General features: G+C 36.5%; 2 protein-coding genes across 2 annotated transcripts; one reads left to right on the top strand and one right to left on the bottom strand.

The window, feature by feature from the left end:
• Positions 1 to 906: 906 nt before the first annotated feature.
• On the top strand, positions 907 to 2792 carry tp53rk (TP53 regulating kinase). The gene is made up of 2 exons (XM_026932904.3): positions 907 to 1181; positions 2135 to 2792. Exons 1-2 carry the CDS (start codon positions 950 to 952, stop codon positions 2614 to 2616), a joined length of 714 nt encoding a protein of 237 aa, XP_026788705.3. The 5' UTR covers positions 907 to 949; the 3' UTR covers positions 2617 to 2792.
• Positions 2793 to 3167: 375 nt separating this feature from the next.
• On the bottom strand, positions 3168 to 19771 carry si:ch73-267c23.10 (serine incorporator 1). Its single transcript, XM_026932903.3, has 10 exons — positions 19487 to 19771; positions 14489 to 14650; positions 13715 to 13899; positions 13496 to 13575; positions 12275 to 12412; positions 11911 to 12080; positions 11298 to 11388; positions 9750 to 9921; positions 8423 to 8644; positions 3168 to 6467 (listed from the first exon to the last, which is right to left on the bottom strand). Exons 1-10 carry the CDS (start codon positions 19523 to 19525, stop codon positions 6329 to 6331), a joined length of 1398 nt encoding a protein of 465 aa, XP_026788704.3. The 5' UTR covers positions 19526 to 19771; the 3' UTR covers positions 3168 to 6328.
• Positions 19772 to 20728: the final 957 nt, after the last annotated feature.

The following is a 20728-nucleotide window of genomic DNA, read 5'->3' as shown; positions in this document are numbered from 1 at the left end:
TTGATCTCCACGTGAACGCGCATTCTGCATGCTGAACCACTCAGGTTTAACATTTATTTTATAATGAAACAGTCTGAGAGGAGTCTCACAAACTTTCTCCTTGAAACCAGGACTGGAAATTCAGGAAAATTCTGAAAATCCTTTAATTACCTTATAAAGGATGTTGTTAAGCTGTAAAATAATCTGTAAAATGTGAATGTGAGATGGTTTTAAAACAGGATGTAGTGTTTAAAAATCCTCAATCTGGCAACCCTGTTTACGTGGCACACATACTGACCCCAATATATAAAGCTCGAATTACAAAGAAATTATAATTTTATTTCTCTCTCTCTCTCTCACACACACACACACACACACAGACACACACACAGCGCTGAGTTTGTGAAAATGCATTTGATCTTTTTTATTTAAAAAATAAAAATATTTTGTAAAAAAAAAAATAATATTCTTGTGAGTGATATTTGGAGAGATTTACTGTTAAATAAAAAAGAGAAAATAATATTATGATATTAGGAATGAAGTGGATTGATATTTACATATTTAAATATTTATATAGAAATAAATATTTACAAAATATTTAAATTATAGAAAGCATTAACAGGGGTGTTTTTTATTTTGAAAAATTTGGTAAATAAATCTGCCTTCTGTACTACTACTGAACAACAACAACATCAATAATAATAATAATAATAATAATAATAATAATAATAAATATGTATTTTTAATAATTAAGCTACATATATTTTGTAATTATTTTATTTATATATTAGAATTATGTTATAATAATAAAGTATGATTTTTAGACACAATGTATGCTTTAAAAAAATTCCTCTTTTATTTATATTTTATTTTCAATACATTTTGGCATCTTGTTGACGTAAGACGCTGAAGTTCACGTAAGCGCGTGTCAGCCGTCACGTTTGACCCGGAAGTGAACAGGAGAGGTGTCATGGCGGAGGCGGACGGTGTGAGCGCGCGGTCGGTGCCGCTGCATCTGCGCGAGGCCGAGCTGATCAAACAGGGCGCGGAGGCGCGCGTGTACCGGATCCGGTTTTTAGGGAAGAGCGCTATAGTGAAGGAGCGCTTCCCCAAACGGTACCGACACCGCGTGCTGGATGAAAAGCTCACGCGCCGCCGGACGGCTCAAGAGGTCCGGTCCATCCTGCGCTGCCGGAAAGCGGGTCGGTACTGTCGCGCAGAGTTCATAATAACGACAGTGCAGAGCAGTTTACACCACAGCGCTGCTCAGTTCTGCACTCTGATTGGTCAGAAGGAGTTGATTCGTTTTCTAGAACAGCAGCTCTGACAGTATCGCAGCTTTATATGAATGCACTTGATCTAATATATTATCGTTTCCATAGCAACAGCTCAGTCACAGGGACGTGTACAGCGAACACTCCACATTAAACTCATTAAAGAAACAACCCAAAGTTGATTATTTTACTACAACAGCACGTCCCCAAGTGTTTTATTCCTCTTATAACACAGCAGTTTGCAGACAATTACAGTTGTTGTTGTTTCTTTTTTATCTATTTATGATTACATTTAATGTCAGTTACATTTAATGTTAGTTCCTGTTCTCGCTTTCGTTATAGCAGCTATAAACAGCCGCTTCCTCACCAGCTGCTCTTTTTTCTCTCTCTTGAATTTAATTAGACAAAAAAAAAAAAAGCAGCTTGTTACACATGTTACTGAGAAACCGCAAAGAAGCGTAAACTCCTCTGTCCTGAAGATATCGGAAAACTTAAAGTTACAGCTTTACCTCTGACTGTTACAAAGCGCTGACACTGGAGACTCCTTCCATCAGTGTTACATAAACATCTCCTTACAGAAAACTTCACCAGATCAACGATTACACACGTTTTTAATCTGTTTATGTCGAGTGTTCGCTGTACACATCCCTGTGAATGAGCCGTTGCTATAGAAACGATAATGTATCAGAACGAGCGCATTAATATAAACCTGCGCTACTGTCAGAGCTGCTGTTATAGAAAACTAATCAACACCTTCTGACCAATCAGAATGCAGGATTCAGCATGGTTTGGTATTGAGGTTATAGATTGGTTATGATGTACGTCACATGCTGATGTGTATGAAATGAAGGTTGTGGTCATCAGTGCAGTCGTCTGTGCAGGTATCGCAGCTCCGGTCGTCTACTTCGTCGATCTCAGCACCAACTGCATTTTCCTGGAGGAGATCGTCGACTCGATCACGGTGCGCGAGCACGTCGCGGCCGCTCAGGCTTCCGGACAATCCGTCGAGTCTCTGCACCGCCTCGCTGAGAAGATGGGCCGAGTCCTGGCCAAGATGCACGACGAGGACGTGATCCACGGAGACCTCACCACCTCCAACATGCTGCTGAAGCCCGAGCGCTCCGGAGACCTGCCGCTGCTGCTCATCGACTTCGGCCTGAGCTTCGTCTCCGCCTTACCCGAGGATAAAGGCGTCGACCTGTACGTGCTGGAGAAAGCTTTCCTCAGCACGCATCCAAACACAGAGACTCTGTTCCAGAAACTTCTGCAGAGTTACACCGCTGCGTCCAAAAAAGCTCCGGCGGTGATTAAAAAACTGGACGAGGTCAGACTCAGAGGGAGGAAACGGTCCATGGTGGGATAAAAGAAAAAAAAAACCTCACAAAGCAGTAATGCACTCTGCTGTGGTCATGTGACTGCTTTTATAAATAAAGATCTTTTCTTTTTTTTTTTTGAATGAAAGTTGTCCTTTCATTTTTTTTCTGCTTTTTGTACAGTGAGTGTTTGAAAGGTGCTAAAGTAAATGCTTGAACACCTGAATCTCGGGTTAATGAATATTAATGAACACCTGAATCTCGGGTTAATGAATATTAATGAACACCTGAATCTCTGGTTAATGAATATTAATGAACACCTGAATCTCGGGTTAATGAATATTAATGAACACCTGAATGTCTGGTTAATGAATATTAATGAACACCTGAATCTCGGGTTAATGAATATTAATGAACACCTGAATGTCTGGTTAATGAATATTAATGAACACCTGAATGTCTGGTTAATGAATATTAATGACAAGAAGGCGGAGTCTCTCTGCAAGTCAGAAGAGACACTGGAATATTTTATTTAAAATATATAGACATGATTTTTAGAGATAAAACCACTTGAGATGAGTTACAGAAATCCTCAGGAAGAATACAAAAATGCCTGATGTTTATAATTTATATTTATATCTCTGAACTCCGCCCACTTTTCCTCACATGAAAAGGTTTCCTCACATTCTGAGGTTTTAGTCACTTCCAGCTCCAATTCCACTGTGAATTTTTTTTAGACTGCAGAATAAAATGAGATTTCACTGAAAGGGAAGAAGGAATTCTGGTATTTAACGATGGTTCGCTCCGGGTGAAGTTACACAGTGATATTTTTGTTCGTGTTGGTTCATGTCGAGCTTATCTCAAATAAACGCTGTGACGCCAGTGTAAGTTTGAAGGCTTCACGGCGTTGTGTCTGTTGCTGTTCTGTCGTTTTGCGCCTCTGAGCTTGAATGTAAAAGCTTTGAAACTTCAGTAAGTTTCTCTCTTCGACAGAATAAAATCCCTGAGCTGAATTAAACCGTTTCAACACTAATGAATGTTTAAACCAAAGAATATTTAAAAGACATGAATAATTAGTTCTGAAGGCTGAGATGTGATTTTACTGATACTGAAGAGAAAAAACAGACTTAAAACAGAAAAAAGCAAATCACTTTTGCCACAATTTATAAAAAAGCAACTTGAACAACATTGTCTGATAAAGAGTCGTTTACAAATAATGTTAAATAAAGAACTCAAAAGGCTTTGGTATGGAAATTATTCACAAAAAATTAATTGTGTATTTACAGTTTTGTTTGTGCCTGAATTAAACAAATAAAAAAGCAAGTATGAAATAAATAAAAATATTAATTAGTGTAAATATACGAGTCAGTTGTATGAGGGGGAAAAAGGTGCATAATTACACATTGTCTAAGTATTATGAAGAATACAATTATTACTTAAACCAATATAATTTTTTTATTTGACTATTACAGATCAGATAAAAGAAATGAAAGAGGAATCTGAAAGAGCTGTTGGTCTAGTTAAGAAAAAAGTCATGATGAAGTAAAAATTAAAAAAAAAAAAAAAAGACCTGGAATAATTAAAGAAGGATTTCATTTTAAAAAAAGACTTTTTTACTTTAGAATTTATTGATTTGGTTTTATAGAATGTGTGTGTGGTTCAAATATTGGACAAGTGTTTAAAAAAAAAATAAAAATGTTAACAGTTTAAGTGAAGTGTTTATAAAACGGTCAGTTTTACACTACGATAAATGGAAAGCAAATAAAATACGTATATATTTTGTTTTGTGTTTGTTCAGTGAGCGAGACACAAACGTAACATACAGTCCATAATTATTACATCACTCCAGAATTACATGTAATACGATATTATGACGTCATTTCTAGCGCATTCATGTCACATCACGTCACGCCACGACGACAATAAGTACAAATTCAGCTAGCGTAAAGAACGTTTACATCATCAAACTCGCGAGCACCGTTTGAAAACATAAAGAAGCGAAAAAACAGCAGCGCCGACTGACGCTAAAGGACGTGTAACGTCAGGAATCTTTAACTCTATACATTTCATTACGCGTTCCTCTAATGACATCATCATTAAGAGTGTAGTGCAGGTTAGTTTAGTTCTGTGCAGAATTGAGCCTTAAAAAAAACAGCAATAGAAGATTTAAAAAAAATTTTTTTTAGCTACCTACTAGCTATTATAACGGCCCATTATGTACCCATTTTGGTGTCCTTAAAATATTAAATATTAAATATTAAGGAAACAGTTCACTCCTGAGTGTGTAGATATCTCACAACATCTCAGGATCGTCGTCTCGTAATTACATCTCGACATTCTGACATGAAGTCAGCGTAATATTGAAAAGTAGTCAAAAACAACAGCATGTCATTTAGTGACAAAATTTTTCAGTAAAAGTGTAAAAACGTATTTAGCTTTCTGAAAAGCTTTTTAACATCCGTTTGTGTTTTTTTCCCCCCGTCCAAGATAAACATTTCATTTAAAACAATACGCAATAATGGCACAAGAATAACAACGAGAGAAAAAGTGCTACGTCAGTAAAATAGACGCTAAAAACAAAAACATTTTAAAAAAATGATTTCTGTTTGTTACTACTAAAGGCAATATTTTGTTCCATATTTCTGTGGTCATGTCTCTATTTCCAGTGTGAAGACGTCCAGGTAAAAATATGCGTAAAAAAGGACGGTTTTAGTCACGACTATGTTTCAACTGTAAAAGGTCCAGACATGAGTAACGAAACAAGCTACATAAAATCTCTTACACAAAAAATAATAAGTAAAAATGATATGTGAAATATGATACATCTCTTAAAGAATTTTTTAAAAGATAAAACTCTAAATAAAATCTCCTAACAGGAAACTGTTATATAAAATGTCTTTAAAGAAAACTAATGCAAAATATTGTAGGTGAAAAACCTACGCAAAACACTTTAGGAAAAAATGCATTTCTCAAAAGTTACTTAAAACCTCACAAAAGGGTCATGTAAAACGTCTTACGAAAACCTTGCCACAATATTTCTCAAACTTTCCATAAAGTTTTGTAAGGTGAAAATATGACGCAACATGTCTTAAGAAAAAAATTGTAACGTTATTTCTCAAACTTTTTATGTAAAATCTCACAATAGAGGAAAATAGAAATGTAAGAAAATCTCATAAAAATTGTCACAATATTTCTCAAACGTTACATAAATCCTGATAAAAACTGTGATATAAAACTTATTAAGAAAAAAATTATCACTGTTTCTCAAACTTTACATAAACGCTCATAAGAAAAAAACATGACAAATTGTCTGGTGCAAAAATTGTCATTATGTTTGTCAAACTCAAGAAAATTAAAATTTAAACCATAAGTAAAATCCCGTAAGAAAAACATGACAAAATGTCGAGTTTTTATATAAAGTTATATAAAAATTGTCACGATATTTTTTCAACTTTACATTAAACCTTCAAGAGAAAAACGTAAAACGTTTTTTAAAAAATTGTCATAATATTTTACAAATGATATGTAAAATCTCTGGAGTGAAAAAGTGATAATATTGCTAAAATGTAAAATCTTGTAAGAAAAAATTGACATAAAACATCTTAAGAAAATGAGAGAAAATTCACAATATTTCTTTAACACTGAAAACTGTAACAGAAAAAAACAGTAAAATGTGTCAGAAAAAATCTTAAGAAAAAAAAAACATGATTTAAAACCATATAAGAGTAAAAGCGTTACGTTAAATCAGTTGCGATAAAGTGGCTATGGAAAGTCTCTGTTTTTGAAGATGATGGGAGCGATCAGAGTCATGACGTAGAGGAAGAGACAAGCCCAACTGGACGAGATTTTCACCCAAACTGGTCCTCGCTTGTGTGTGATGTCTCTGTAGTTAGCATCAGGCCTGTTACAGAAATAACGCCAAATATTTACAAACAATCATGCAAATGTTAGCAATAACACATTAAATATAACAATATTACTATAAAAATAATAATATTTCATAATGTCTTGATTACAATCGCTGACAGAAATAAAACAACAAAAAGGCCTCCCGGTCACTTCCTGTTTCCTGCTTCCTGTTTTCTTTGGCTCCTGCTCGCACTTCCTGCTGATTATTTTCACTTGTGTGTTGTACGTCCTCATTCCTCAGTTCACTCCTTTCAGCACGTCTGAGTCTAGTTCTAGTTCTTACGCTCTCACTGGGGTTTTGACTGAAATAAAAAGTCTTTCGCAGACTTCGGCAGAAAATAAACACAAATAAACCAGAACGTTCGTGCTTCAAAAATCAAAGCAAAGAAAACGCAAAGAAAACAAAATCTTATCACTGACTGTGGAAGTCTAAAAGTTACATTAACACCATAGAACTAAAGTAGTGTAACTAACTAACTAACTAACTAACTAACTAAAGTAGTTTCTAAAAGTGTGTAAAAAGCAGACTTTAGCTTCAATAATCAAGGCGAAGGAAACGCAAAGAAAACAAAATCTTATCACTGACTGTGGAAGTGTAAAAGTTACATTCATAACGTATAAATAAAGTAGTGTAACTAACTAACTAACTAATTAAGGTTATTACTAAAGAGTTTTTGTGTAAAAAGCTCAATTTCTGCTGTTATGTTTAAATTTGAAAGCTGATTTCTAAATATCAGTGATAGCTGTGCGATTCTTGAGTAGCACAGATTTGGATCTTTATACAGATCTTTATAGAAATTATGCATTTGAGAATATTATTGATTTCTGTGATAATGTATATAAAAAAACAGGGAACTTTTTCACACGTGTTATTTATTCTGTCGTCCAAACTGCAAGAAATGAGCAGTAAGGTTTCATTTTGAATCCAGAATTTGACACTGTTGTCCTTGATATTTTAGTGAACAGGTTTAAAAACATTGTTGTGGAAGCCAGTTTTACGATTTCTATCATCCTTTAAAATGATTACTTGTCACACTGTACGAGATCCCAATAACAGACGTGAATGTGATAGCATGTGCTTCTCCATGTCAGATTATACCATAAAGAAAAAGAGTTTCCTTTAATTTGCAGATCTGCGATTAAAGAAATCTCCTTTCTTCCGCTCATCAATCAGCGTGATCCGGAAATCAGCTCAGGCATAAAACACAAACATTCTTCAAAGTGAGCTTGAGGTAATGAGGAGATATTTTCTGCTTTTTTGCTTCATTTCGCTATTTAATTTTTTAATGAAAAGTTTCGAACACTGCCAGAACTCGTCTGCTATCTTCGGTCACAGCCGATAAGACGAGCAGGTCATGTTATATATTCTAAAAAAACCTGCCCATCTCCACTCACGACCAAAAAACTGTTTTGCGAAGTGTGATTTGTTCTTTTGCAGCAACATCAGGCCAAAAATCATACAACCCAGCTTTAGACAGACAATGAAATCATTCTTACCTGTTTTAGATCTTGTTAACAATTATGGAGATTAAAAAATGAAATCCGGCATCCTACAAGCTTCCACTTTAGGCCCGCTATCGTTTTCCCGCTTTATTTAGTTTCTTGGACTTTTGTGAGAATGCTGTGTAGCCCCGCCCCTTTCACACACCTTTCTGTAATTTGTGTTTCTTCATGCAGCATGAAACTGAATCATCGGATTTGATTAAAAAAAAAATTAACTTGATCCTGGTTCAAACAAAATAGACTAATATGTGAAACAAGAGTGGTTTAAATTGTAGCTCTCTTCGCAGATTAAATAATAATAATAATAAAAAAAATAATGAGAATGACAGGATCGCATCAATTCAATACATGTGTAGTTTATTTTGTAAAATTTTGCCGATTATTTTCGAATAATTCAGTTGTATTGCTGTAAACCGACCCCGGCTGTGACCTCACGTTACTCACCTGTACCAGTTTGTGAGCGTCATCATGATGTAGAGCGACGCGAGGAAGAGCTGGAAGTGAAAGAACGAGTAGCTGTACTGGACGCTGTCTCTCTCGTTATCTATCACTCGTCTCGGACCCTCTGAGACTCCGAGGCTTCCTGTGGAACAGTCTTCTATCAGCACGGCTTCTGGAGGAGTCAGCAGGAGTTTGTTCACCTGACTGGTGCTGGACGAGCGAATGCTGCCGAGCCAGAGAGCCAGGAGTCAGTACACACGGGTAGGATTTCAATCAATTACCAGCAGTTTTAATGGCTACAGTCTGTGTATTCTGTATACGAATATACTTATATGTCGATTAATTTTCTCTAACAGCAGCTCTGACAGTAGTGCAGCTACAAATCACATTTTTATATTAATGCGCTCATCCGAATGTGTTATCGTTTCTATAGAAACAGCTCATTCACAGGGACTTCAAATGAATATTAAGAACACTGATATGGTGACATTTTCTATGAGATGTTTATGTAACATTTATGGAAGGAGTCTCCAGTGTCAGCGCTTTGTAACAGTCAGAGGTAAAGCTGTAACTTTAAGTTGTCTGTTATCTTCAGAAGTTTACGCTTCTTTGCAGTTTCTCGGTAACATGCTACCGAAGAAGAGAAGAAGAAGAAGGGAGGCTGGTGAGGGAACGACTGTTTATAGCTGCTATAACATAAGTGAGAACAGGAACTAACTTCCTTCACCGATGTTCCACAACATTAAATGTAACTAAAAAAAATACACATCATTGTTTAATAAATAAATTAAATCATCATCATTTTATATTGCTATATACAGTCAGGTCTGGAAGTATTTGGACAATGACAGAGTTTATGTGTTTTGCCTTTAAGTATGTGATTTTACCTTGAAAATGGAGGTATTTTGCTTAAAATGGCTGTAATTCCTAAATGCCATATTTTTGTGGAATGTCTTAAAATAAAGCTGAAAGTCTACACTTCGATCATATCCTGATTGTTTTATTTCAAAGCCATTGTGGTGGTGTATAAAGGCAAAATCACAAAAACTCCATCACTGTCCTAATACTTCCGGACCTGACTGTATATATATATATATATATATATATATATATATATATATATATATATATATATATATATATATATATATATATATATATATATATAATAAAACATGTTGGGACGTGCTGTTGTAGGAAAATAATCAACTTCTGGGTGGTAACAGTAACGCGGCTTCATCACACCACACCGTCACAGACAGAATGTTTTATATCTTACTTGTGTTACAAATTTGGGATGAAAATGAAATGAATATGTATGTGATCATACCTCGAGTATAAAAGGCACAAGACAAACAGTAACAATCCCACGATGCTTTGCGTATCCTCCCATAAGAAATAAGGATGCTCTGGGGGGTCAACGATGGTTTGGTTTGTTGAAGAGATATTGGGATTGGCGACCTGCTGGAAAAAGCTCAGCAGGCTGGGATTGCACAATTTTTCTGTTTCCGGATTAAAACACAAAACAGAAACAGTGATTTCAGCCTCACGGTACAAATCCACTCGTTAATACATTCATACAAATCATATCATCTACAACGTAGCTTTTAGCAAATAAGGTGAAGGTTTTACTTCGCTTCTCATCATCACATGATAACTTTTATATAAAATTTGAACTACATTGCAGCTTGTTAGCTTACTTTGTAACACTTGCTAGATAGCTTGCTAGTCAGATTGAGTGAGCTAGCTAGCTAGCTAGCTGGACAGCTAATGCACATTATAATCAGCTAAAGCAGACTCCTCCACTTTTAAACGTATTCTTTCATCACTGTAAGGTTTTATATAACATTATGGAGAAAATACAAAATAGCAAACAGTGTATCTTATAGTTTGTTTTTCCCAAATACATAAATGACACGGTTTCATTTAATTTCCAAAACAACACCCCGCTATGCAATATGTTACACAAATGTTAATTAATGTGTTAATTATATTTTAATGAACGGTTTTGAAAGCTTTGAGCTTCACTCATTATCCAAACTCTATATACGAATGGATTTGCAGGAACATTTAAACAAGAAACGTGGCGTTCATGAAAATCCAGTTGGTTGGACGTCATGTCCTGAATTAGTGTAAACTTCCATATAAGACTTCAAATCGTATAATTGTCAATGAGTTACTGTGATTTTTTTTTTATACAGATTACGTTATCACAAAAATCAAGTTTAAATCACGTTTATTTCAGTTACACACCGATTTCATAAACATTTTGTGAAACTCAGTCATTTTATATTAATGGCCTGAAAAAAAGAAATCCAAAAAATTAAGAAAATAAATACTACCCATTCGATCAGGACAAAAGTAATGTCTATGGTAGTGACACGCTGCAGTGGCTGAGCTGCATTATTGGAAGATTTAGGAGGCGGTCTTTCACCACTTAGTCATCAATTTCAGCTCTCTCTGAGCTTAGAGTTTTATGGCGTTTGTGGGCGTGGCTAAATGTAAATTAGCTTTACCGGGAATTGGCATTTAGCCACATACACACAGGCAATCATGAAGAAAATCAGTGACACATTAATAACTCTGGTGGGATTTTTTTATGTTTTCACACAACTTTACTAAAAGACTTATAAACATGGCCCAGTGTTGGTTTAGACAGGCAGTGAATTCATTCTTGCCTGGTTTAGATCTGACTTGGGGATTAAAATCGAGGAGTATGGTGTCCCACAGGGGTCTGTTTGGGGCCCTCTATTATTTTCCATTTATATCTAATTTCTTGGACAAAAAAAACCCATGCATCATCACACATCTGATGCGACGTGATGACAGGGTTGTGTAATTAAACCTGAGCTCCAGTGTGCTTTGTTCACTGCAGTACCTGGTTCGTTTGTCACGGCTGACCAGGTGAGGTACATGGTGTACAGAGTGATGAAGGACGACTGCATGAGTCCAGAAGCGGGAAGACGTTTCTGTAAATCAAAATGAAGAAATCTGAAAAAGTGTGTAAAGTATTAACAGCTATACTGAAATAAGATTTTTGGTGATTTATTTCTGAATGTTCATTTCTTACTCCACCCTTAGGCCACGCCCCCTGTGCCTCACCTCCAAAAATGTAATGGTGGAATTGTAGTGATGCAGATGATAATATAAATAATAAAAGTTCTACTTTAAGCTTAAATGTGAAAACACAGTACATGCTGCTGCTGCTGCTTTACAATTTCACACAATCATTTTTTTTTAATGTGACAGTGGAGCTTGAATCAAGAATGAGAACAATGTCATGAATCAAGTTTGGGGTCTGAAAATTTCAGAACGTGTAGAGCATAAAGGTGAACATGCAGACCATATGTTATAAATAATAAACACAAAATGAAGTACCTGTAGTTTTTATTCTCATTGGCTCCTGACTTTTCGGACACGTTGTACACGTACAACTGTGTGCAATCTGTTTGTTTATTTGATTAAAGGTTTGTAAGGAATATATCACTTACATGAACTTTCTTCTGAATGGAGATCACTGAAGCTGTGAAGCACAGTATGAGGTTGAAGCTGATGAAGAACCTGTTGAGTACACACTCCACAGGCTGAGCGTAAAAAATCCACATGAGCGTGATGGCGGTGATCGACAGAGAGTAGTTCAGTAACGTTACGCTCACCAAGGCTGGAGAGAGAGAGAGAGAGAGAGAGAGAGGAAAATATCCAAACTAAATCCAGACCAGTTTATTGGGGATTTAAAACTGTAACAGACGCAAGTAACAAAGAACAATAACAGGATTTACAGATAATATTTCAGAGTAAAACATGTTCCTGATTATAAAGTCCATTAAAAGTCATGATAAATTTACACTCACGCACCACAACCCCACAGCTTTGCGTTCTCGTTTTCCTTCTTGTCATGCCACGACTCGCTCAACGAGTGCACAAAGTCCACGAGGAGGATCAGCTGGATGAGGATGAAGAAGAACGCTCCAAATGCACCCACCATGAACCAAACTGACCAAAATATATATATATAATCATCCATTGCTCCATGCCGTTATTGTTTTTAATTCATGATTAATGTTGATTATATTGTTGAGTGCAAAAGTCTGGCTCCTCTTGATACAAAACGAATCTAAAAAATTTCCTCATCATGACAAGAAACAAAAAATATTTATAGTATTTATGAGATATTAAAAAGTCTGGAAAATGACTTTTCATATCCTCTGAGCAGATGTGTGTCAGGTTTTTGGGGTTTGGAGTCGGATGCAAGTGCAGCTGGGTTTTTATTAAAGAAAACACAAACAAGCCAGACAGAGAAGAGACAAGGATCATCTGTGGAGCAAACGAAAACGAGAACGAGACCCAGAAAACTTGCTGTACAATACAATCATGCGATTAAGCGAGACCGACGTGAACACATGACAAACGCTTGACAAAGAAATGGAGACAACAGAGAACTTAAATAATGGTGCTAATTCAGTGAAACAGGTGCAAGTGATCAAGGAGACATGTGACAAGGTCATGTGATGTGCTAGGGCTGATGGGTAGTGTAATTCTTTGCAGCTGATTCTGGTGTTGAAATGACATTCTGAATCATTTTACATCTATTAATGTGCAACCTGATGCTACCACCACCATGCTTTTTGTAAAGAATTTTCCAGAATATATTTTTTATTTTCTCTCCAATGCTATATTTTGTGTAGAGTCATGACATAAAATCCCAAATCCACTTCAGTTCAAAATGTAGAAAAGTTCAAGGGGGAGTGAATACTTATGCAAGACACCGTAATAATATTCAGCAGTACGTATTTTCTGCCAAAGTTGTCGTATGTTTCTGGTAGTTGTCTTGTAAAATTTCAAAAAGGTACATTTTCCCTTTTTCTCATCCAGAAACCAAGGGGGGTGTAAACTTTTGCACTCAATGGTAATAACAGTAATACTGATGAAAATGAAGGAAATATATGTATGCAATAATATTTCACAGTTTTAAACAAGCAGCAACTAATAATAAATGTGTTAAAGAGTGTGTAAAAGTGATATAAAAATAAATAAAGAAAGAAAATTGTACATTTATATAAAGCGTGTGTTTCTTACTGTAGGAAAATTGTCCCTCTGGAATGTAAAAGGCGCCGACAGTGAGCGCGATAATGACTGCGATTTTGAGAAACCAGCAGCTAAAAGAAAGAAGGAGAAAGTTCTTAGAGAAATGCTCAACAAAACATTTGCAACAACTAGCAAAGGTTTTTAGATTAACTGTAACGCCCAATCAGGCGTGAGGGTTAATTAGCCCTCGTTAGTTAATTCGTTATTTACCCGTTGTGAATTGCAGCTCGAGGGTCTCTGCTGCTCTTTATGTTGATGGTGAGCAGAAAAAAGGCCAAGAAGCTCATGCTCATGCCAAAGCAAAGACGATACACAGCTTTGTAGCCCACAAAAGTCTCACACTGAAAAACTCCTGCCTTGCTGGACGTCATGCCGTCTTCACAAAATCCAGGGATCTGAACAAGTGAGTCAGAAAATTCACTCATATTTTAATTTCAAATTATTCACTCATTCATTGAGAATGATTCATTCTCTCATTCACATTATAATCTCAAATGATTCACTCATCCATTCATGTTATAATCTCAAATGATTCACTCAAATAATCTGAAATGACTCATGCATTCACATTATAATCTCAAAGGATTCATTCATCCAGTCACAATCTGATCTCAAAGGAGTCACTCTTCTGTTCACATTATAATCTCAAAAGATTCACTCATCTGGTCACAATCTGATCTCAAAGGAGTCACTCTTCTGTTCACATTATGATTTAAAATGATTCATTCATCCATTCATATTATGATCTCAAATGATTTATTCATTTACAGTATGAAATGTAATGTTCATTCATTCACATTATGATCTCAAATGATTCATTCATTCACATTATGATCTCAAATGATTCATTCATACGTTCATTTTATACTCTCCATGATTCACTCATTCATTTACAAATGAGACTAGTCAGACTAAACAAGAAACAAATGTTTACTTGAGTCACCGGAATATCTGAAAGAAAGAAGAGAGAGGTGTGTGCTTTACCCGTTTCATCTGGTGCTCGACGCTGGGTGACAGCATGATGCAGGCGATGATGGTGTCGATTAACAGGATCGAGGCGTAAATGATGCGAGTCACTATTGAGTTCTTACATTTCGAGCAAAATCGACATGCCAAACATGTCGCCGAGCCACACAGACACGGAGCCTAAAACACACACACACACACACACACACACACAAATACGCACACACATTAAACACAACATTATATTAAAACATTATATCATTTTAATAAACGCATGCTTATGTTTGTGATGTAATTGTTTATATTTAATAACACTGTGGTAATTTTCTAAACTCTGATAAAAGGACATCATAAAGAATGATCATCACCATCATCACACAGTTATTAACAATAAATTAATCATAATCATTTTTTTAAATATCATATTACTTTCTGTTAACTGCATGGGATAAAAGACCAAAAATTAAACGGACGTCAAACGTAATCAATCAGCCGAGACATCTGGTGCCTCAGTAAATCATCACAGGTTTGACTCGGAAGACATTATTTAGCTCAGTAACACTGTTTGTACGTATAAAGTTTAATAACGTAGCAGAATAAGTCCATAATTAAAAATGCAATTTGAATACATTGAAATTGAGTATAAATAAGACTGGAAGTATATTATATATTATCCAAGTCACTTATGTCTAAAATGTAGATATAAATAATACAAATATATTTTAGACATTTATTGACTATTTGAAGGATTTAGAAAAATATACAAGTAATTACACAGTCATTTTTCTTCAGTGTGTCAAACGCAACACAAATTTGATCCCTGTTCACTAAAGGTGTTATGGACATGAATGATTTTAAAACATTGAAAACATTTCTTAACATCTTCTTGAATTGAATTTTTGAATATTAAACTCTTTGTTATTTTTGTATTTCCAGGCCTGTTGATTGTTGCCTGCAGTGTCTCAGGGTCACATGACTAACTCTGAGCAGACTAGAAGGTCACTCCCAGGCAGAGGACAGATAAACGCAGCGCGTCTGTGTAATGGATATTAACTCCTAACTTACGGCTTGTATCAGTTAGAAAGCCTGCTCGTATTCTTCATATTCATATGTATACTTTTTTATCTGCAGCTTTAAGCAAATAAGGTGCTGTTCAGTATTTGGACTGATCCACATGGTACGACCTTGAGAAATACTTTTCTGAAACCTTGAGAAATACTTTCTGAAGCCAGAACAAAGTCGTCTGTGTGTGTTCATATCATCTGACCTTAAACTTATAAACTTGCTGCGTCAGTCAAACTGAAATATTTGCTTTTCAAGGTGAACAAGACAGAACAGGAAATGTTCTTCAGATACAGTGCAACATTTCTTGATTATTCCTTTCACTGCACAATTATTTTCAGCTTCCAAAAACACAGTGTAAGTGTAATTTAAAATGATGAGAGGATGAGATTTAAGCCCCTTAAGTAAGTTTCCTGAAGTGCAATCCTGAGTAACACGCTTTTACACTTCAGGAGCTGTTTCTAATCATTTCCTAAACATTGTTATATTGTATAATCCTTAACATTGTCTACCATCAGATTGTCTAATTATTGTCTAATACACTATATGGCCAGAAGTACAGTCAGGTCCATAAATATTGGGACAGTGACACAGTTTTGGTAATTTTGCCTCTGTACACCACCACAGTGGATTTGAAATGAAGCAGTGAAGATGTGACTGAAGCGTAGACTTTCAGCTTTAATTCAAGGGGTTTAACAAAAATATTGCATTAACTGTTTAGGAATTACAGCCATTTTTTACAGAGTTTCTCCATTTTCACAGGCTCAAAAGTAATGGGACAAACTAATATAATCATAAATATTAGGATTATTTTTATTACTTGGAGGTAAATCCTTTGCAGTCAATGCCTACCTGAAGTCTGGACCCCATGGACATCACCAAATGCTGAGTTTCCTCCCTTGAGATGATTTGCCAGGTCTTTACTGCAGCCATCTTCAGTTGCTGCTTGTTTGTGGGTCGTTCTGCCTTCAGATTTGTCTTCAGTAAGTGAAAAGCAGCTCAGTTGGGTTGAGGTCAGGTGACTGACTCGGCCATTTAAGAACATTTAATTTCCAAGCTCTTGGGCTGCTTTCACAGTATGTTTTGGGTTGTTATCCATCTGTACTGTGAAGCGCTGTCCTATCAGTTTTGCAGCATTTGACTGAATCTGAGCAGAAAGTATAGCTCTGTACACTTCAGAATTCATCTTGCTACTTCTATCTACAGTCACATTATCAATAAACCCCAGTGACCCAGTTCCACTGGCAGCCAAACATGCCCATGCCATAACACTGCCTCCACATGTTTGACGGATGATGTGGTATGCTTTGGATCATGAGCCCTTCCTTTCCTTCTCCATACTTTTCTCTTCCCATCATTCTGGTACAAGTTAATCTTGCATCAGAACTGGTCAGGCTTTTTTTAGAGGTTTTTTAGCAAAGTCTAATCTGGCCTTTTTGTTCTTGAGTGTTACCAGAGGTTTGCATCTTGAGGTAAACCGTCTGTATTTACATTCATGAAGGTGGCTCTTGATTGTAGACTTTGACAATGATAGGCTTACGTCCTCCAGAGTGTTCCTGACTTGGCTAGATGTTGTGAAGGGGTTGTTCTTCAGTAAGAAAAGAATTCTGCAATCATCCACTTTAGTTGTTTTCTGTGGTCTCCCAGGCCTTTTGGTGCTGCTGAGCTCGCCAGTGCATTCCTTCTTTTTAAGAATGTACCAAATTGTTGATTTGGCCCTCCTAAAGTTTCTGCTATCTCTCTGATAGGTCTGTTTTGGTTTTTCAGCCTAATGATGGCCTCCTTCACTTGCATTGGCACCTCTTTGGATGGCATATTGAGAGTTCCCATGAACAGCTACCAAATGCAAATTCAACACTTGGAATCAGCTCCAGACCTTTTATCTCCTTAATTTATCATGATATAAGGAGGAAACAGGCCACAGCTGGCCATGAAACTGCTTATCAGTCAATTGTCCCATTACTTTTGAGCCTGTGAAAATGGAGGAACTCTGTAAAAAATGGCTGTAATTCCTAAACGGTTAATGCAATATTTTTGTTAAACCCCTTGAATTAAAGCTGAAAGTCTACGCTTCAGTCACATCTTCACTGCTTCATTTCAAATCCACTGTGGTGGTGTACAGAGGCAAAATTACCAAAACTGTGTCACTGTCCCAATATTTATGGACCTGACTGTATGTGGACACCCAGTTTTAGAAGCTGGAGTTTGGAGCGTGGCTGTGGGGATTTGTGATCATTCAGCTACAAGAGCATTAGTGAGGTCAGGCGCTGATGTTGGGATGTCGAGGAGGTCTGGGGTTCAGTCGGTGTTCCAGTTCATCCCAAAGGTGTTCAGTGGGGTTGAGGTCAGGGCTCTGTGCAGGACACTCGAGTTCTTCCACTTCAACCTTCACACACCATGTCTTCATGGAGCTCGCATTGTGCACAGGGGCATTGTCATGCTGGAACAGGTTTGAGCCTCTTAGTTTCAGTGAAGTTAAATTGTAATGCTACAGCACACAGAGACGTTCTGTACAGTTGTGTGCTTCCTGCTTCGTGGTTACAGTTTGGGAAAGAAGCACATATGGGTGTGATGGTCAGGGGTGCACATACTTTTGGCCATATGGTGTATGTCTAGTCTAGAATGTTTTTGAACACACTATATTTTAGCAGTATTTTAAATACTCTAATGTGAGAAAAATTAAACTAAGACATAAATATAAGCATCGAGACATGGATAGGAAATTATGGCATACACAATACTGTGACAATAAAGCTTATTATTATTATTATTATTATTATTATTATTATTATTATTATTATTATTATATGCTATTTAGAAATTGCTTCAGTTTTATTGGAACAGTTTAGATCTGATCTAAAGGGAAAGCCAAAAATCTTTATCATTCAAATTAGGCACTTTAGACACACCACATAGAATTCAGTTTAAATCCTTTAAGAAAACTGAACATTTTTGTAAAAGTGAAAAAAAAAACATTTTTAAGGCATGAAAAGGTCTGAGGTTTTTCACAAGGACTCCTGGCCACAATGAGATAAAGCTAAAGGGTGAATTTCTCAAGTCCACACCCAAATCCTGGGGAAAAACCCAACCTTTTCAGTAGTTTGAAGTGAAAGTGAAACTAGAGACTGTATCACATCATGATTTTGTTTGTTTTTAATTAATATGACATTTTGTCCTGCAGTGTTGCTTTATATCAATAACAATATGATTTACTTATTTGTGATATATATTTATATTTAGATTTGGTCATAGTGGTCATATTTCAGATAAAATGCTAGAATAAATGCAGTGAAGCAGCTGCTGAGTCAGTAGTTTAGTGTCACTGCTGAGTCTGACGTTAGTCTGACGTCATCCTGCCTCATCCTTCTCTTCTGGCTCATATTTTACTATTTATTGTGCATTTGCTGAAATTCAAACAGCATTAAATTTGTTTGTGGCAATAAATAAAATAATTTTTTTTTTAAACCCTGAGGTCAGATCTAATCTAATCTAATCTCCCACTCAGGATTCCCTTTAAAGTGTAAAACTTGAGGGTTTAAAGCTCTGTTTCTCCACCAGGTCTGCATCTGCTCGTCCGGATTTAACCTGGATTCTGGTCTTGTTTCAGCCTCTGGCACACCTGAGAGCAGCAGGTCGCACAGCTGGAGCACATCTGGCTATAAGAGGAAACATGAAATTGTGCTCTGGACAAACTTTGCCCTGTGCGCTGTGTGGAAACGCAGTGAACAGTGATGTTAATCCGGTTAGGAAGTTTAAAAACAACACGTTAAATCCCCCTGATTACAGAGATACCGAGGGGACGCGGTCACGCGCAACACCGCAAACCGGATTAACGAGCGCGCACGCGCTGCAACGCACAAACAAGCAACAGCAGGTTAGATTTAGATTTAAAACTGAAAAATATTTCTCTTTTATTTTCTAATAAATAAATAAATAAATCAGAAAGTCCTGTACCCAGTTCAGGAGGCTGAAAGTCCCCAAAGTCGCTCCCATGATCCTCCTCCAGCGCGCACGCGAGATCACAGAACCGTGTCAGATCCCGGGTCTGATCCTGGGTCAGATCTTGGGTCTGATCTTGGGTCTGATCTCTCTTAACACCTACACGAACTCAAAATCCTCAACAAAGCTTCAATTATTTCTATTAGAGTTTCTAAAGCTCGCTCCTGATTGGTCCTGCAGTGAGAGCGCGCGCGAGGGAGCTTCGCTTTGCTTTCGGTAGACTGTAGATCGAATCACGTGACCTTTCCAACAAGCCCCACCCTAACAGTAAAAACAGAAAAACCTTAGAAAGGTAAAAACAAACAAACAAAAAAAGCTAAATAAATAAATAAATACATCAGAAAGACAAAAAAAAAACAAAAAAAAAAACAAAGCAATAAAGATGCATCCTGGCTACAGATCAGTGAATAAAATGAGAAGGTGTTTTTATTAGGGATCATTTCTGAAAATCAATTAGATTAAAAAAATAATAATAATAAATAAAAATCCACCAGCCTCTGAGGAACAACTATTTAAAGTGCTTTGTTTGGGCCCCTGAACACTCCAGCTGTCTGTGCGCTCGTATTTAAAATATACCTTACAGGCTTCTTTGGTTTGTCCATGTAAGGGAACCCTTAAAGGTTCCATCTAGAACCCTTTCATGAAGTTAAGAACCTAAACTAAAGGACCAAAGGACCCTTGAGGAACCTTTTTTGAAAGTGTGTCGTAATGATGATGTCTGAATGAGCAATACTTTCTCTCCAGAAGAGGAAGCTCTAAAGGTTTAAGAAAACACACTTGAAGCAACACTAAGAGAACAAAAATTAAATGTACGTAATGTTAAAGTGTGGACGTGCGCAGCGTCTGGAGGAACCATATCGCCACTATCTGAAACATTTAACGCATTTAAACTGAAAGTTCTTCAGGTTTTTTGTTTTTTTTTGAGAACTAAACTGCAGTGAGATTACAGGTTGAGGTTTTGTGGTTGTGAACAGAAAGTTGTGAAACTTTAACCCTCAGCTGGTCACTTGGATTTGTGTTCCAGCGTGTGCTGAATTTCAGCCCCGTGTCAACACACCAGCAGCGGAGTTTACTGATTACACTTACCTTTAAAATACACAAACATAATAAATCACTGATTTTGAGAAGTTCAGCTTGCTGTAAATAAAAACTCTTTACCTAATGACTTCCATGAAGCATGAAAATGAGGAGATACTG

Source organism: Pangasianodon hypophthalmus, chromosome 20, assembly GCF_027358585.1.
Source record: "Pangasianodon hypophthalmus isolate fPanHyp1 chromosome 20, fPanHyp1.pri, whole genome shotgun sequence".
Classification (NCBI taxonomy): Eukaryota; Metazoa; Chordata; class Actinopteri; order Siluriformes; family Pangasiidae; genus Pangasianodon; species Pangasianodon hypophthalmus.
Note: the sequence above shows the minus strand (reverse complement) of the source record. Positions and strands in the feature narration are given on the sequence as shown.

What these genes read in the sequence shown, in the direction of transcription:
- tp53rk (XM_026932904.3), top strand. Translation starts at nt 950, where the DNA reads ATGGCGGAGGCGGACGGTGTGAGCGCGCGGTCGGTGCCGCTGCATCTG. An exon ending in CCTGCGCTGCCGGAAAGCGG is followed by an intron (nt 1,182 to 2,134) that starts GTCGGTACTGTC and finishes TCGTCTGTGCAG; the next exon opens with GTATCGCAGCTCCGGTCGTC.
- si:ch73-267c23.10 (XM_026932903.3), bottom strand. Translation starts at nt 19,525, where the DNA reads ATGGGAGCGACTTTGGGGACTTTCAGCCTCCTGAACTGG. An exon ending in CGCAAAGCTGTGGGGTTGTG is followed by an intron (nt 12,081 to 12,274) that starts GTGCGTGAGTGT and finishes CTCTCTCTCCAG; the next exon opens with CCTTGGTGAGCGTAACGTTA. An exon ending in ACGCTCACAAACTGGTACAG is followed by an intron (nt 6,468 to 8,422) that starts GTGAGTAACGTG and finishes TTTCTGTAACAG; the next exon opens with GCCTGATGCTAACTACAGAG.